Source organism: Centrocercus urophasianus, unplaced genomic scaffold (assembly GCF_019232065.1).
Source record: "Centrocercus urophasianus isolate 14NV4802_14NV808 unplaced genomic scaffold, USGS_Curo_1.0 seq_36, whole genome shotgun sequence".
NCBI classification, from domain to species: domain Eukaryota; kingdom Metazoa; phylum Chordata; class Aves; order Galliformes; family Phasianidae; genus Centrocercus; species Centrocercus urophasianus.
Genome location: NW_024884933.1, coordinates 4,674,140 through 4,690,968, shown reverse-complemented (window position 1 = coordinate 4,690,968; position 16,829 = coordinate 4,674,140). Strand labels below are relative to the sequence as shown.

The 16,829-nt window shown below is 46.1% G+C and overlaps 3 protein-coding genes across 6 annotated transcripts in view; all 3 read left to right on the top strand.

Annotated features, from left to right (window-relative positions):
• Positions 1 to 912: 912 nt before the first annotated feature.
• On the top strand, positions 913 to 3,433 carry MRPL20 (mitochondrial ribosomal protein L20). The gene is made up of 4 exons (XM_042831489.1): positions 913 to 1,037; positions 1,814 to 1,924; positions 2,225 to 2,302; positions 2,968 to 3,433. The coding sequence occupies exons 1-4, from the start codon at positions 951 to 953 to the stop codon at positions 3,139 to 3,141; spliced, it is 450 nt and encodes a 149-aa protein (XP_042687423.1). The 5' UTR covers positions 913 to 950; the 3' UTR covers positions 3,142 to 3,433.
• Positions 3,434 to 3,861: 428 nt separating this feature from the next.
• Positions 3,862 to 12,717, top strand: CCNL2 (cyclin L2). 4 transcript variants are annotated; one of them, XM_042831482.1, is made up of 11 exons: positions 3,862 to 4,182; positions 4,813 to 4,887; positions 5,165 to 5,274; positions 5,550 to 5,670; positions 6,324 to 6,388; positions 9,249 to 9,348; positions 9,439 to 9,543; positions 9,752 to 9,893; positions 10,525 to 10,642; positions 10,723 to 10,815; positions 11,361 to 12,717. In XM_042831482.1, the coding sequence occupies exons 1-11, from the start codon at positions 3,862 to 3,864 to the stop codon at positions 11,713 to 11,715; spliced, it is 1,605 nt and encodes a 534-aa protein (XP_042687416.1). In that variant the 3' UTR covers positions 11,716 to 12,717. The 4 variants fall into 4 exon arrangements, with proteins under 4 accessions (XP_042687416.1, XP_042687419.1, XP_042687418.1 ...); XM_042831485.1 differs by lacking the exons at positions 3,862 to 4,182; positions 4,813 to 4,887; positions 5,165 to 5,274; positions 5,550 to 5,670; positions 6,324 to 6,388 and adding an exon at positions 8,734 to 8,852; XM_042831484.1 differs by lacking the exons at positions 3,862 to 4,182; positions 4,813 to 4,887; positions 5,165 to 5,274; positions 5,550 to 5,670; positions 6,324 to 6,388 and adding an exon at positions 8,734 to 8,881.
• Positions 12,718 to 15,288: 2,571 nt separating this feature from the next.
• LOC122167135 (C-factor-like) overlaps positions 15,289 to 16,829 on the top strand; it is a 10,026-nt gene continuing 8,485 nt past the window's right edge. Inside the window, exon 1 of the mRNA XM_042831488.1 lies at positions 15,289 to 15,664. Coding sequence (XP_042687422.1) covers positions 15,620 to 15,664 — 45 coding nt within the window. The 5' untranslated portion in view covers positions 15,289 to 15,619. The remainder of the gene's footprint in view (positions 15,665 to 16,829) is intronic.

The following is a 16,829-nucleotide window of genomic DNA, read 5'->3' as shown; positions in this document are numbered from 1 at the left end:
TTCTGCAGTCCATCACAACAGCCCCATCTTGTGGTTTGTCAGTTTGCAATTTTTCACTTTTCACCATTTGTGGTGCACAAAACACAGCAAGATGGACCACCAGTACCGAGTTCTACATTACTTGCCCTCCTTATGGTAATTCACCACGTCTGGGCAGTAATTGGAACCCAGCATGCAGGAAGCCTTGTTCCAGCTGGGCTGAATGACTAACTCCAGTGCTAAGGATGGGTTAAAAGAACTTGCTAAACATGCAAACCCAAAATTAAACATAGACAGCGAGTTTTTGGGTTTGATCATTTAATTAAGATTTATTAAACTCACTTCAGCACAAACTGAATCATTCTTTTTAATGCCCATGCAAGAGACATGCCCAGTGAAATCAAAACCAGCTGGGGCTGAAACCCTAAAATCCATCATTAAATGTGCACGGTGACATAGCAGCAGTGAAGGGGAACCACCACACAGCTCCACGTCCTCATTATCCCAGAGGGGCAGCAGGGACTGGGACACACAGTGCAGCTGGGCCTGCTGCGGCCTAGTTTGGTCCAGTACAGCCTAGCTCTGCCTAGCCTGGTCTGGTGCAGCCTAGTTTGGTCTGGTGTGGCCTAGCCCGGTTCGGCGAGGCCTACTTTGGTTCGGTGCGGCCTAGCCCAATTTGGCGCGGCCTAGTTTGGTCTGGTGCAGCCTAGTTTGGTCCGGTGCGGCCTAGCCCGATTCGGCGAGGCCTACTTTGGTTCGGTGCGGCCTAGTTTGGACTGGTGCGGCCTAGCCCGGTTAGGCGAGGCCTACTTTGGTCCGGCAAGGCCTAGCCCGGTTCAGCGCGGTCCAGCCCGGCCCGAACAAACGCGGCCTAGATGAATCCACAGCAGGCGGAAGGACCAGGGCCCTCCCCCTTAGTGCCCGCCCCGGAAGCCGGGGCGGTGTGGCGTTGCCGTGCCCTCGGCGGGGAGATGGTGGTGCTGAGCGTACCGCTGTGGCTGCGCAGCCGCCTGACCGATCGCTTCTGGAGGGTGCAGGAGGTGCTCAAATATGCTCGGGTGAGTGCGGCACGGCCCGGGTGCTCGTCCCCGTGGATCCCTGGAGGCGGCTGAAAAAAAAGAATCAGCGTTTTGCGTGGCGCTGGTGTATGAATAGCGCTGGAGGCCTGGGGCTGCTTCAGCACACGTGAGAGGCAGGGGGTTCTGTGCCAGAGGGGTGAGCAGTACGGGAGAAGCAGCCTGCAAAGGCTGATTTGGGGGTTTGAACTGAAGTTCTGATAGCTGTGCTTCGGCTGGGGAAGAGCCTTTTCCAAGGGCAGGCTGGCATCCTGGCGAGAGGTAAGGCTTGCTGCAGAACGGAGCTGGGAAATGTTCAATTAAGAGACGGCAGCAGCAGTGTGAGTTATTTGGGATGACAGTTATTCCACTGACCGTACGGCAATGACCTGTCATGATGCAGGAGTGACAGTGCCAGCAGAGGGTCTTGTCCTATTCCTGCGGACAAAAGTGAGAGGGTAGCTCAGGAATGGGGATGAATGATAAAGATTTAGAGGTTGTTCAAAAGCACCAGTTGCCCTCAACCTGGAACCACAGCCTAAAGTGATGTCTGCTTTTCTCTCCCTCCTGCTGGACTGAAAGGTTTCATCCTGAACCAAATTTTCAGTTTCGAGTTGTAAAGTGATGAAAGAATATTTGCAGTACATGCCAGCTGCAGGCTTAGCTGATGGTTGTGTCTTGCAAAGCCTGTTATGAAGGGGTTTGAAGTGCAGACAATTAGCATTACTGAAGGATTTAATAGTTTTAAAGTTAACAAGAACATCTTGTTTTTATTTCAGCATTTTCGTGGAAGGAAGAATCGCTGCTATAAGTTGGCTGTACGAAATGTTACGAGAGCTTTTGTGAAGTCAACGAAGGCCAGAAAACAGAAGAAAAGGTTCCTAAGAGCGGTAAATAGCAAACTGTTATCTGTAAACATTGTAACAGGAAAAGCACAGAACTGATAGAGACACTTTTCTCTGGGGGGAATTGTCTCTCAGAATGTGTTACCAACATGAAAAATGCTGTGAATTTAAGGTAGTAACCCCTCTGTGATCTGAAAAAGCTCACATTCATGGAGATGTATGTTGCACTGAGAAAAATGAAGGTCTGAATGTGTTAAAATTTACTAGATGTGAGCAGATCAACATCACAGAATGCTTATTTATATAATATTTTATCACCCAATATGTTAATTTTTACACTTTCAGCTCTGGATCACTAGGATCGAAGCAGCTTCTCTTGAACATGGTTTGAAATACTCAGCTTTCATAAGCAATCTGTTTAAGGTAAGGATGGTTCTTGAGTAATGTAGATGTAGTTTGACAAAACAGATCAAAAGGTTGCTTGCTGCAACAGCAAGAAACTCAGTGTGCAGCTGCTACTTGCCAGTCCTTGAAGAGAAAGAGTGGGGATGTCCAAATGGGAGCCTGAGCAGGCACTACCAGCTTAGAGCATGGGTGGAAAAGCTCCCTCTGTCAGACTGAACTTCTTCCAGCACTGTTCTCCTTCCTAGCAATGAAATGAGCTGTGCTTATGAGAATTGTGCTTGCTTGTGGCACTAAACTCTGCCCTGATCCTGTTTCTCTCAGTTTCCTTTTACTCTGGTAGACATCGTTGCTTCTAAGTGAAGGATATTTTTCTAAGGTTCTCTGTTAAAAGATTCAGAAGAAGCCAACATGCAGTTCTTCAGTTTAGAACGTGAGAGATTTGTTCTTTGCTTCTTAGTGTGTATTGGAAAGACTTTTGAGCAAGTCAGGACAGAAATTAGTGGCTTAAGGAGACACCCATGACTGAGTAATCATGTCTGACAGTTCTCTAGTTGTGCCAAAATTGTACAGTGTAGGAAAAAATGGTAATTTGCCTTAAAACCTCAGATAATTACTAGGCATTGCAGTGTTGTTGCTATTCCTAAAAATTACAGTACTTAACCAACAATTCATCTTATACTTAGACCCAGGTGGAGCTGAATAGGAAAATGATTGCTGATTTGGCCATTTATGAGCCAAAGACATTCAAGTCCCTCGCTGCCTTAGCCCAGAGGAGGAGACAAGAAGGTATCCTCGCCGCCCTGGGAGACGGGAAGGAGCCAGAGGGGATATTTTCACGTATCGTGCACCACTATTAACATCCAGCACCTGCGGATGGGCGTCGTGAGCAGGAACTCGTAGTGCAGGGCAGACCTGCTCGCAGGCTGAGGTCAGAGCTGTGGAACAACTCCGTGATGATTGTGGCAGGGTGGAAGGGCAGGGCGTGATGTTCGCGTGGGTGAGTTGTATTTTCCCCTCTGTTACACGTGAGATGTGTTAAGAACAGGAGTTTGGTGTCAGTGGTGACACCTGTAGGAGTTCTGATGTTAAGATGTCTATAGCGTGCACATACCTGCTGTTAAAGACTTAATAAAGATACTTTTTTATTAACAATTTCCAATTATTAAATTGGAAAAAGAATCTGAGTGACTACTAGCATTGTAATAGGGGGAAAAAAATACTTAATAGCTAAAAAACCCAACACCGTACAACCCTGCCCCAACAGAACCGCTGGCACCGGGACGCGCACAAGTCCGCCTGCTGCTGCTGCGCCCCTGCTAACGGCGGAAGCCCCGTAGCCGGAAGTCACATAGCCGGAAGTCCCGCCCACTCGGCTCTTCAAATTCCCAAGAGCTGCGTCACGCTGCCCGAAAGAGCGTCAGATGTCGCGGCGGCTCAACCAATCGCTGCCCACCGCTTCGTCGCGTTCCGCCAATAGGAAGTGGCCGGAAGTAGAAAGGGGCGGGGGAAGCGTTGAGGGCGAGGCGCCGCCCGGCGGAGAAGGAGAGCGCAGGCAGGCGAGGCGGCGGCACCACAAAATGGCGGCGGGGTCAGGCAGCGCGGCGGCCGTGGCAGCGGTAACGGGCGGCGGCCCCGCGGGGCCTCACGCTGTAGGCGTTACGGCGGGCGGCGCCGCAGCGGGGAGCGGCGCGCCGGTTCCAGGCCCCGGGGCCGTGCTGATCGGGGACCGGCTGTACTCGGGTGTGCTGATCACGCTGGAGAACTGCCTGCTGCCCGAGCACACGCTGCGCTTCACCCCGTCCATGAGTAGCGGCCTCGACCCCGACACGGAGACCGAGCTGCGCGTCACCGGCTGCGAGCTCATCCAGGCGGCCGGCATCCTGCTTCGCCTCCCGCAGGTAGGCCGCGGTCCGGGCCTGGGTGGGGCGCGCAGGCCTCGCGGCGGCCTGGCCGGGTTAAGGCCTTGGAACGGCGCACCGTGAGGCCTCGAACGGCTCCGGGCCGCGCCGCAGGGCTCTCGCGGAAGGGATTGGGGGCGGCAGCAGGAAGCGCTGATGTAAGCGGGGGCGGGGACCCCGTTGGGCTTTGTTAAGGCCGGGCTCGGGGCTGGGGGTGCGCAGCCCTGGTGGGATTCGCTCGGAATGAGTTTCGCTGTGGGTTCAGAGCGAAGCTTCCCTGACTGCGGACTCCCAGGTACTCGAGTTGTAAGAGGAAAGCCATGTTGGAGTCACGCTCCTTCTCCGCCCCTAAGGAAATACCCTGTGATGTTTTCTTTTGGTTTTGTTTGTTGTTTTTCTGGCAACGTTCGGCTTTTCTGAGTGCGGAGGTTTGGGGGCTTCAGATTGGTAATATTTGAGGTGATTTGATTTGCCACTGCAACAGCAATGCTCCTTTTCTTTAGATACTGCTTAACTAGCTCATTTATTAGCTTTATTTTGGTGTTAAACGTGTTGCTAATCACCCAAAGTGTTGTTTTCTTGACCTGGGAATGGCTTTCTTAACACATGTTATGACTGCTTCTTTCTTAGGTTGCTATGGCTACAGGACAGGTGCTATTTCAGCGTTTCTTCTATACCAAGTCTTTTGTGAAGCATTCCATGGAGGTAAGAAACAAACATGATGTGCGTGGCTAGAAAAGTGACTTAATTTTTACTCTGTTTCACCTGGTTGTCCACCTGGATGTGGCCAGAGCATTGGTAACTAACCTGCAGGCTTACAGCCTGATGTAACTTTGCAAAGCTGCACGGTGTTTAGTGATTTCTGTGAAGTGTTTTCCTGTTTTTACCACTGTTTTCTCTTGTTATCCCTCCTTAAGCTATTGAAGGAGAGGAGCTTCCAATTTGAGCAAAGCATCAGTCTCTTGCAATACTTCTATTTCAGCACGTGTCTATGGCCTGTGTTCATCTGGCATCCAAAATCGAGGAGGCACCGAGGCGCATCAGGGATGTAATTAATGTGTTCCATCGCCTCCGACATCTGCGAGAGAAAAAGTAAGCTCAGGTTTGGAAATAATCTGAAATGTTTGCTTTATATTTCATTTATTCGACTTCGCTGGCTGATGTTGGTATCATTTTGTGTCTAATACATTGGAGACCGTGTTGAAAAGATCTCATTAAGGAGAAAAGGGAGTTGACCAAGTTAAAATAAAGGTTTTTGGTGCTAGAAGTAGTGGTGGTGTATCTTAGCTTTACACAAACACAACTTAACATGCATAAATAACTCCTTGGGTTTAAGGTTGCCATTGAAATTTGACGTTGTCTTGCAGAAAGCCTGTACCTCTAATACTGGATCAAGAATACGTGAACTTGAAGAACCAAATTATTAAGGCAGAAAGAAGAGTTTTAAAGGAGTTGGGGTTTTGTGTTCATGTAAAGCATCCTCATAAGGTTTGTATTGTGTACATTAACTTTGTGCTCAGTTTTTCATGTGATATAAATGCTTTGAGTTGGGTGCTTAATTCCATGGGAGCTGTGTGGCTTGTTCCTGAGAACAGTAGGTAATTCAATGCAGTTAGCTACTCGTGACATCTTAATCATTCATTGTGCATTTGCACTCATTTGTTGACTAGTATAAACTTTTCCAATTAGAGTAGATTCCATTCTCTTGCTTTCCTTTCAAACCTAGGAAAAACCTGCTGAATGCACCAGGGACACAAAACGTGTCGGGCTGTTCTTTGCAAATGTTGTTCTGCTTCCGTTGTTACTTATTGCAGCTAGCCATATTTTCTCCCAAGTTACAGCTAAAAAGGACTCGTGAGTTGTGTAGGAGAACATACCTAGCTTGAAGACGAGCCTTCTAGATGAATAGCATGATGACTGAGCTCAGAAGACGGAGAGCTAGGAAGGTCAGATCTGGTTGTGTGTCGACTCATGCCAGCTTCTGCACTGGAAAGCAGAGGTTGTGTGGGTCGATGTTGCAAACACCCATGTGGAGTGTTTTAGAACTTGAAAGGAAACTGGATGCCTCATGGATGTCCCTCTGAGATATATAGGTGGCTCTGAAGATTCTTGTTAATAACACAATGACCCATATCTTCCAGATAATCGTTATGTACCTTCAGGTATTAGAATGTGAACGTAACCAACACCTGGTCCAGACCTCATGGTAAGTTGATTTTCTTTGTTACAAGAGACCAGCAGGGGCAGTAGCAGAAATATGTCACTTGATGTATTCTGGGCAGCAGTGCTCAGAAGTGATTGTGGGCCACAGCAGACAGCTCCAGTGTTTCTTGGAGTGCCCAAACTGCTACCCAAATGTTGATCGGCCTCTTAAGTTTGAGGCTCTGTTTTAATGGTAAGGTAGCTTTCCGCCCTGACTTCTCACTACCCTCCTCTCTGCTTTCACCTTTCAGCTGAAGGGAAAACATTGAGTGGTTAAATGGTTCTCTTGGGATTTTGTTTTTCTTGTTCTTTGTGGAAAATTGTGTAGTCAGTGTGCTGCCAGGCTGGGAAATGGCCTTTCCCATTGCCTGAGTTTGATTACAGGTGCGTCAAAACATCTCAGCACAGATAAATTTCTCTTATCCCTATGGATAATGCGAGGTATCAGCTTCTAAGACTGGATAAGCACATTGTATTCCTGGTTACCGAGACACGTCCTCTGCCTTGTTGCTTTCATTACTGCAAAGATTTGCTTGGATATGGGAAGCTTATGAGAAATTCCAGGTTTTAAACGTAAACAAACAACGCTTTTAAGCAGCGATGCTTTTGAACCATGCCGTGGTTTAAAAATAGTGTGAATCCAAAGATCATATTTCTGCTGACTGAACTGTCTGGTACTGTGGCCTGTGTACAGAGAACCAGTTTTGACTTTTCTTTTCTGTACTCTTTTAATCAAAGGGTAGCCTCTGAGGGTAAGTGACTAAGACTTCTCCTCTGCTGCCCAAGCGCTATGGTGCAGGGATAGCTGCCGTCTTCAGTCAAACCAAAGCAGGCTCTCCAAAGAGAAGGCTGACTCTAGACAGGTGGTATGCACATGATAGTATAGTAACTGGCCAACTGCTTCTTGTGCTTAAAGTATAACTTATTTTTATCGTGTTTTTTTTTTTTTCTTCTTGACTGTTGTATGTTTTATAACTTGGTGGTTGATATTTCGAATGGTTTTTAATATTAAATTCTTATAACTGTTTTAAAAAATGTGTTTTTAATGATAAGAGCAAACGGAGGTAGGATTTCATACATCTCTATATGGTTTAACAGAATAAAAAACCTGAAATTTAATTTCAATCTGTAAATGAGAGAAATCATGTGATACTGATTTAGGACTTGAAAATCCGTACCCCATATTATTCCAGTACTGTTGCATGTGGGTCCCTTCAACTGTGAAGCATTCAGATGTCAATTACATATTACTCATTTCCAGTTTTCTACTCTTTATCAAAGGAAGGAGGGGTAAGTGAGGAGGAGGGAGGAAATTACCCCATTTGAGAAACGTTTCTGATGCTGCAATGACACATCTGTGTGCTGATGCTTGTAGGTTCCAGTACTTGAAAACAGTTGGATATCCAGTACAGTTGTTGCCTTTATTTTTGCAATGTGCATTTTACAACATTACCTTTTGGATTAATTAATACGTTGTGACAAGGATTCACTTCCTCACACACCTGATTCTGAGCCCACACAGAGAGCTTACAGTGACCAAGGTTGGAAGCAGTCAAGTTTTTCAACTTGGCAAGTTAAGAAATGCATATATAAAGTTCTAATATTTGAAGCACCACTCTTCTACTCTTGTTTGCTAAGAGGTTTGTTCCCTCATTTTGTGTTTGTGGTATAATGTGAGTGGCTTTTAAAGGTCTTTTCTCCTAGAAAGATGAGTTGGTGGTTATGACTGCTCTGGGGCAGCAGTTGCTCTTGTCTAAAACAAGACAAGCAGAGCAGGTGGGAGTTTGACATCTAAAAGCTTCAGGTTCCTTTCAACTCTCCCATGTAAAATGGATGCAAGTGTCTAGACTGTGGTCTCTGGTTTGGATGTCTTGGAGGCTGGTGAATCCTTGTATAATGGTACCCACATCATTAATAACGACTACTTTCAAAAAGCTTACTATATTGAGGATTTTGTTTTCTGTTGTTTTCTCCATCTGATACTTTGCTTGACATATGTGCTCAAAAATCTAGATCTTCTTAAGGGCTTCAACTGACAGATTCAGAGGAAGTTACTTTGTATTTAAGACTTTAGAAGAATAATTTTCAAGTGTACTGACTGGAATATTATATGCAATATTTTACAGTTTTCTCATTCTGTGAATATTCATTTTAAGCAACATTATTGACATTGGACAATTTGGAAATCGTGTTTCATGTGCCAAGGAGGAGATCTGCCTGAATACTGAGCATTCTCCTGAACTGATGTTCCCAGAGACCTCTCATCTGTGCCTGCTTTTTGCATCGAGAAGGATTCTGTTCAGGATGGAAAGCACTGCTTCCAGAGGAGAATGGATCCCCTGAATCTTCAGTGGAGGCTGACATGTGCTGAAGTGGACTTCATTTTCATGGGATAACTGCCACAGGAGCTGCTGCTTTTCAAACCATCTGGGCTCAGCCCTATTGCAGAGAAACATGTGAACCTAAAAGTCTGTAACTGAGTACTTCAGCTTATATTGTATGTTGTCTTCATGCAGATCCTCTCTAGTGCATGAGAGCAGGCCAGTAGAGATCCAGAAGGAAAAGTGAAGTTAAAAATGGTTCTCATCTCACAGCTGAATTTTCAGCAGCCAGTCAGTCAAACTTAATTTCTGTCACACATCCCTCCCCTTGAGGGATTTTTTCTTTTATTTTTTTTTAGTAAAATATTCAATTTTTTTTTTCTTTTTTATTTTTTTAGATCTATAGGAATGTAATATTGAAGTCTAGTTGAATGCAGAAAGAAGCAGTACTTGTAGAAGCAGGGGGAGGAGCGGGGGGAAGATGCAGAGGGGCATCAGGAGGGAAGATCTTGTGCTCTGCAACTCTGTTATCCTGTCTTTCAGGAATTACATGAATGATAGCCTGAGAACAGATGTCTTTGTAAGATTTCAGCCAGAAAGCATTGCCTGTGCATGTATATACCTTGCAGCTAGAACGTTGGAGGTGAGCCTATGGTTCCATTAACTTTGAGTTTGCTAGGTCTTTTAGTAGAAGCAAAAACTGAGTGTCTCTTCCCCTTCCCCTCCCTTTCAGATTCCACTTCCCAATCGTCCACATTGGTTTCTACTCTTTGGGACAACAGAAGAGGAGATACAAGAAATCTGCTTAAAAATTTTGCAGCTCTACACCAGGAAAAAGGTTTGTGTCTTTCATATCACGAGTCCCCTAAAGACAGCAAGTTGAAACACGAGTTGGAAAGCCTTACCCTGTTTGACACCAGCTGCAAGCTTGGTGTGTTATTGGAACAGCATGCTGGTGGTCACAGGGTCTGGGTCCTTGTCCTAGGAGTAAGTGAGAAGTCTAGTTTACAAAGCTGTGTTATAAGCAAGGCTCTTTGACCTTACAGGTTGATTTGTCTGACCTGGAAAGTAAAATAGAGAAGAAGAAATTAGCAATTGAAGAGGCAAAAGCACAAGCTAAAGGTCTGCTACCTGAAGGAGCCCCGATACTGGATAACACGTCAGGGTTTTCCCCTCTACCTAAAAATGGTAAGCAGTGGTAGAGTTGTTTGGAATATTTTCTCATCTCCTGCTCTCACGGTAGAGTTTGAATAGTGTTGCAACTCTGAAATTCTTGAAGCAGATAAAGACTGAATTCAAGTTAGTCTAGAGGTAACTTAAATGTGTACTGGGAGAGATTTGCTTGTATGTGGTTTTGGCAGTGAACTTAATAGTCAGTGTTGGCATGTTATACTAAAGAAATGCTGCACAGATATGAGTGGGAGCTTTGGTAAGTAATATTTCTGGGTGAGAGCTCTGAAGCTTGTGGTCTGCTACATTCCAGATGATCATGTCCTCAGTTTCTTTTGCTCGTTATTCCTCTCCTTTGTGAAGTGGCTTTGAAGGCAGTGTGCTGCTATTGCAGTTAACTCCCTTGTGTGACAGTAATAGCAGTATTTGGGTGGAAATGTTTCAGGTTAAATCCTGACTTGGGGTTCTTCAGATCCCCTTTTGGGCAGATGTGTGCTCTGGCACAGAGGGATGTACCTGAACAACACAGTAGGTGCAGTAGGGATTGTTAAAGCAAAATGAAAGCAGCGTGGGGAGAGGCTTCAATCCTTATCTCTTCCAGTTAGTACTCACATTTTCAAAGCAAGGTAACAAAGGCTTCTTTTTCTAGAGTCTCCAAAAGAGGCTAAAGGAAATAAACCTTCCCCGCTCCCTGTTCAAGCAATGAAGAATGCTAAAAGGAAAGCAGAAGGAGCAAAAAGAACGGGTTCCAATAGTCCAGTAAATGGGTAAGGTTTGCATAACAAAAACTTACCTCTTCCTCACTGTTACTTTAAACAAAACTCACTGTGTTTGTTGTCCCTCGCAGGGTTCAGAAAAGCAGGGAAAGCAGAAGTCGAAGTGGGAGTAGAGATCAGAGTTATTCAAGGTCACCATCCAGATCTGCATCCCCTAAGCACAGGTATGGAGTGCTGCTGCACTGAGGTGGTTGAAAGGTAACTTCAGGGAGTCCTGAGAAATAGAATCACAGAGAATCACAAGGTTGGAAACGACCTGCAAGATCATCCAGTCCAACCACCCTCCCATTCCTATCAGTACCACAAGCACCAAACCATCTCTCATAGCTCCTCATCCAGGCGCCTCTTGAACGCTGCCAGGGACGGCGACTCCACCACCTCCCTGGGCAGCCATTGCAGTGCCTGACCACCCTTTGAGAGAAAAAGTTTCTCCTAATATCCAACCTAAACCACCTCTGGTAGAACTTCTGGCCGTTTCCTCGGGTCCTACTATTTGCCTAGGAGAAGAGGCCAGACCCTTTTGCACCACAACCTCCCTTTAGGAAGTTGTAGAGTGCAATAAGGTCTCCCCTGAGCCTCCTCTTCTCCAGACTGAGGGTCTTCATGCAGACAGAGGGTCAGCTGTTTCCTGTGCTGACCTTTAGGAGCTGTTAATGAAGCAATGTAGAACCATTGGACTTACAAAGTCACGTCCTTGCTCTCCCTGTAGGAAAAGTGAAAGTTACTCCACGTCCAGCGGTTCCAAGTCCCACAGCCGCTCCCGGAGCCGCAGCGACTCTCCTCCCAGGCAATTCAACCACAGCTCGACTTACAAAGCTTCCAAGGTGAGAAGTTACAAGAAATCCAAAGACTATAAATACACAGCACACAAAGCCCGGAAATCACGCAGCAGGAGTTCGTCCCGATCCAGGAGCCGATCCCGGGAGCGCTCCGACCACTCGGGGAAGTACAAGAAGAAGAGTCACTACTACAGGAATCACAGGCACGAGCGTTCTCGGTCCTACGAGCGAGCAGCTCATCGTTACGACAGAGACCATCCTGGCCACAGCAGGCACAGGAGATGAGTGCTGTGAGAGCTTCTTTCCTTTGGAATTGGAGCAGCGGAGCCCTCCTTCCCCGTTTGGCCTTTGCTGCGTAGGGGTAACCTGGCTTGTAAACCACTTGGTCTCAGTAAAGTCTGTGTTACTGGTAATTCTGTGCTTGCTGTCATGTATCCAAAGGAAAGATGCTAACAGGATACAGTCACAAAAGGACTCCATCTGGTATCTGGCTCCGTGGCTGTTACGCTGGAGGTCAACTGCTAACTGCAGAGCTTGTCTGGATGCTCCTCTGCCTGCTCTTTAGTAATCTGCATACCGTAGCACGTTGAGTGTTGCTTGGGCCTTCCAGTTCTGCAGCAGGATCTGCATTTCTCAGCTGGAATGCTGTGTTGGACGGTCCTTCTGTGGAATTAGAAGGCCCAAGGAGGTTCACAAAAACCATTGGAGTGGCTTGGTGCTAACAAAGCTGTCTTTTCATACTGACTCAATTATGTTGAACAAATGTAAGGTGACTTTTCTAGAACTGATGCCTATATTAGGTTATATATGTGTATATATATTTTGCAGTGTTACAGTACAGTATGGGAATACGGCCTTACTAGCCTTTACACTTTATCCACAATGTAAATAAGCATTTGTTTAATACAGGTGAAAGATATATACAGAAAATTCAAAACTTGAACTCTATAAACAAAAAAAAACTCGTGTAGAAAGTTCTGATAAATGTGAAAGTATTTAGCTCTGTGTATTGAGAGTAGTATATTTTTTATCTGTGCAATGCTGTGTGCAGGCCACCAGCTCATAAGACATTTCCTATATATACACACTTCAAGTGGTTTGAAATTCTTTACTCAGGATCTTTGATGCTCTGAAGAATTAGTAGTTTGTCAACCTGCATGCTTGTTGAAGAGAAGCCTTTTTAAAGCAGCCAAAACCCCACAGCCCAGTAGTATCAGTTCTAGTGGTATATCTGAGCTGTTACACTCGTGCTCCCTTATTTCATTAAAATATTTGATTTTATATTAATGAAACTTCATAGTAATTTCTTGAGAGCTCTGCCACTCTGCCTACTCATAAAGAAAGAAGAAATCTGGTGTTGAATTGAAGGGATGTAACAAATTGTAGAAGACTAATGGCTAACCTGAGTAGCTGTACTCTGAGTATAGATGCAGTAGATGCTGTGCTGGGGCCATCCTGGAGGGGTGGGATGAAATCAGGTGCTCTTGTTCACACCTTACAAGCTGTCTGTAGCTCTTCCTAGGAGCCTTGCCTGCTTTTCATCATCTTTTCTGGAGGAACATGGGATTCATGAGAGGTTTCAGTGCTCCTACTGGGAGTTACTACTTCTACAGTACAGTTACCTGTCCTAAACGCATCATCACTCGCTTCAGTAGGTGACCCTGTTTCTTATTGTGGGGAAAGATTAATTATTCTCTGGACACCTTGCAGTGGTGGCTGTCATTCTGTGAGTCTCCACCTTGTTTCTGATTACATGTCAGCTGAGAAAAGGCAACAGAGTGAGACAGGCAGCTGATTCAGGAAGGGCTCTGGAGTTCCAACAGAATGCTGCTGTGGAATGTAATGAGGAAGTCAGAGTAGGAGAGGGATGCAAGTGAGAAGCTGTGCTGGCTGGTTCCAGCCAGAGTCACTCCCTGTTTAATCTGTTCCTGCATCAGCAAACTCTATGCTTTATCTTGACCTCTGCACACAGATGGAAACTAATGTTTTCATACCTGGCTTGCCAAGTGATTCATTGAGTAGAAGTCAAAGTATTAAAGTAGTTAAGACTTACTGCAGTACAAAAAGTGACTTAGATCTATCCTTAAATGTCTCTAATAGAAACAAACAGAAGTGTTTTTAATCCTTCCTATGTGTTTATTACTTGGAGGAAGTGTTTCCCTGCTCAATTACTTCCTTCTGCTCTGGATGCTTCCCAAAACACCACTTGCTCTGCTCCTGAGGTCGGCAGCAGAGAGGAGAAGCAGGTTCACAGCTGCAGCTTCCTTCAGAATGACTCTTGGAGGAATTACCTGAGCTGAGTGTCACGTCTGCTGGCTATCAGTGTGGCTGCCATCCAGCACAGCCAAGGATAAAGGTAAGAGCTGGGCTATGTGCTACTTTCTATCTGAACACTGTGTCACTTTGCATAAAAATCAGCAGCTGTGCCTTAGGAGCTGTGCTTGTGTGCAGTGCTGAATAAATGGTGTCCCTTAGCCTGCAGAGGAAAAAAAAAAAATAAGGGAGCAAGTGTGTCTATGTTTGTCCATTGAAGTGGTTTGGTTCCAAAACAAAAGGGATTATATCACAGCATTAAAGGACATCCTGTTCTAGGAGAGAACAACCTGTCTTCACCAGCAGAAAGCCTGAAACAGATAGCTACACAGAATGTCTTGGCAGGGAGGCAGGGGTTGTGAGAAAGATGCTCAGAGCAGCTAGAGGAAGTGTAAAACAGAGCTGTTGAAATGCCAGGGCTGAGTCATAGGCAGGAGTAGGTGCACCTCCCTGAGCCAGGTGTGCCTGTCTCACCTCCTGGTGACATGGCTGAGCCTAAGGACAAGCAGTGCTGCTTTACTTTGCTCCAAGACCACAGTGAAAGACTTCACCACGTGTGTTTAATAGCTCTAGGGAAGCTCACGTGCAAGTAGTTTTACTGCCTCGACCGTGCTGAGGGCTCACAACTGCTGTGTGTCACAATTCCTGGATAGCAATGCCACGTGTTCATAACCTGCTGAAAACTTGGTTCCAGAGCTGGGATTTGAGCTCTTTGCAGCGGTCTCAGCTTAACAAGTGTTTTAATTAAATCCAGGTTTCTTAAGTTAGCTTTTAGGTTAGGCCCCTGCAGTTGATATCAAAATAACTGATGCTGATCTACAAAAACCCACGGATCAGAACCTGGGTGTCCCCATGACTTAACATGCAGCTGTCACAGCTCAATTTCATCAACAGTGGCTCTGGTCCTCTTGTACACTGATGAGTAACTGGGTAACAAGCATAGCTGCTCTCTAGGAGATTACAGAGCTGTGATTCATGAGGATCTGCTTGTCACCACTTCAGTAAGACTTGTTACGAGAACAGCTATCTTGGGAAAGTGTGAGAAGATGGGGGTGAGGTTCCACTTCTGCTGGGAGCTTCCCCCTTGCCCACCCAGCTCACTGCGTGGACCTCGGGAGCACGGCCAGCTGTGCTGCAGTCAGGGGGCAGCTTCAGATCTTCCATTGGCTTTGGAAGATGATGGCAGCAGTTTGTGGTAGGATGGCTGTTCTTTGCGTTCAGCTTTCTAGAAGCTGTTCAGAGTGAACTCTGCTGACCCAAAGGCAGCGGATTAGAGATTGAAAGTCATTTAGACAGAGGGAGTGGTTGCTTTAAATGTTATTTTTTTCTTGTTTGTCTACAGATCCACAGATCATAATAATGACTTATAGTTCTGCAAACACTGCAGTTATCCTGATAATCAGCTGGAAAAAGTGCCAGAGACCTGCAAAAAAATGCACCCTGCACGGTGACCAACAGGAGCTGTATGAATGGAGTTGACTCAAATGTAGAAACTGCAGGTAGCAATTACTTAACAGTGTTGCTTCACCAGAAGAAGAAAAAAAGGTTCTCCCCATTGTACTGTGATGCAACTGCTCCTTGAGTCGCCAGGCAACCCTTGTTTTTTATTGTCCTCGAATGCGGGTGAGAAATTGCTAAGCAAAGCAAATCTGCATTTGGTGTATGCATCTCAGGTTGAGCTAAATGGCATAACGAAATTGTACCCTGTTAGACTGCGGGTGACGGAGCTGAAATCTTCCAGAGCTTCCAAATCTGATTCCTCCTGAAGGAACCAGCTGTTAGCAAGCAGAGTTTGGTTAAAAACCTCGGCAGAAAGAGCTGCGACGACCCCCATTGACTTCAGTGAGGTCTGACCCTTTCTGATGTCTGAATACAAATGAGTGAGAAGCTACATGGAACCCATGGCTGTAGCCCTTTTGGTGTGAGTCAGCTGCAGTGCAGCATGTGGCTGTTGTCCCCTGCTCTGTAGCTCAGTGACCTTAAGCTGTGTCCTTTCCCCTCTGCCCCCTGGCAGTGCGGTGCAGCCCGTTCTGCTTGCTGCTTTTGTTGGGCATTCTCAGACTTATCAGGAGAAAGAGCAATTTATGATGGATGTTGCCCTCGTGGTTTGTTTGTCAAGTGCTTTGCGTGTTTATGATGCCATAAAAAGGCACAGCCACAATTAAACACAACATACTTCGTATTTAAAACTTTTCCAGTGGACAAACTGTGAGTCTGTTAAACCTTGGCCTCCGTTTCCTTAATGCTCAGGAGCTGCAGTGCTGCAGGCAGGGAGCAGATGGGCTGTGCTGGCTGTAAGGAGTGTGTGCATCAGGTGTAAGTATCAGCCGTGGCTTTCTGCAGTAACATTACAAGATACGTGCAAGGGATTTCTTATCCCTCAAGCCCTTAGACACAAAAGGTGGTGATTGAGATGCAAAAGGTGGTGATTGCAAGCAAAGCTTCTTGCTCAGGGCTTTTATCTTTGTGTAGAAGGCAGTGACTGATATGTGAGTACCATGCCCTTTTCTTGAGCTCTTCTACATCTCTTGCAACAGCATTTTTGTCTCATTCGAGGAAATGGGGCTGACTCATGGGTCTTTTGGGTTCTTGCAGGGAAGCTGAACTGCTTACTGTTCAGTAATCTTTGTTACTGAGTTTTCCAAGTATAAAGGGAGACGATGTTCCTGGCACGTATCAAAATGAACTTAATGATTTTAAAGCGTGACTTACAAAGCCTTTCGATGGAGAAATTAGAGCAGCGTAATACTAACAGATGGAACTGAAAGCCTTTGTATACAGCTGGGTGGATAAACGTGTGCGGGGAAAGCATTGCCTGAGCACTGAGGGTTTATAGCACAGGAGGAGCTTTCCCATAATGCAGAATCAATATCGTGCCGCTGCGGGCTGTAAAGGCACCTATGGCAGCAAGCTGGGCTGGCCGGAGCTGGAGGTTGAGGTGGTGCCGGTTAGAAGTGCTTCTGTTATGCCTTTCCCTCCGTGCTGGAGCAGAGATTTCACCGTTGTCCATCCTCGTGCAGCAGATGGGCAAACCTCCGTCCTGGGGCGGGGAGCGAAGGGGATCCCGGTGCCGCCGGGCGGGGCGG

What these genes read in the sequence shown, in the direction of transcription:
- CCNL2 (XM_042831482.1), top strand. Translation starts at nt 3,862, where the DNA reads ATGGCGGCGGGGTCAGGCAGCGCGGCGGCCGTGGCAGCGGTAACGGGC. An exon ending in AGCTCTACACCAGGAAAAAG is followed by an intron (nt 9,544 to 9,751) that starts GTTTGTGTCTTT and finishes TTGACCTTACAG; the next exon opens with GTTGATTTGTCTGACCTGGA. An exon ending in TTCCCCTCTACCTAAAAATG is followed by an intron (nt 9,894 to 10,524) that starts GTAAGCAGTGGT and finishes TTCTTTTTCTAG; the next exon opens with AGTCTCCAAAAGAGGCTAAA.
- MRPL20 (XM_042831489.1), top strand. Translation starts at nt 951, where the DNA reads ATGGTGGTGCTGAGCGTACCGCTGTGGCTGCGCAGCCGCCTGACCGAT. An exon ending in AGGTGCTCAAATATGCTCGG is followed by an intron (nt 1,038 to 1,813) that starts GTGAGTGCGGCA and finishes TTTTTATTTCAG; the next exon opens with CATTTTCGTGGAAGGAAGAA. An exon ending in TCATAAGCAATCTGTTTAAG is followed by an intron (nt 2,303 to 2,967) that starts GTAAGGATGGTT and finishes TCTTATACTTAG; the next exon opens with ACCCAGGTGGAGCTGAATAG.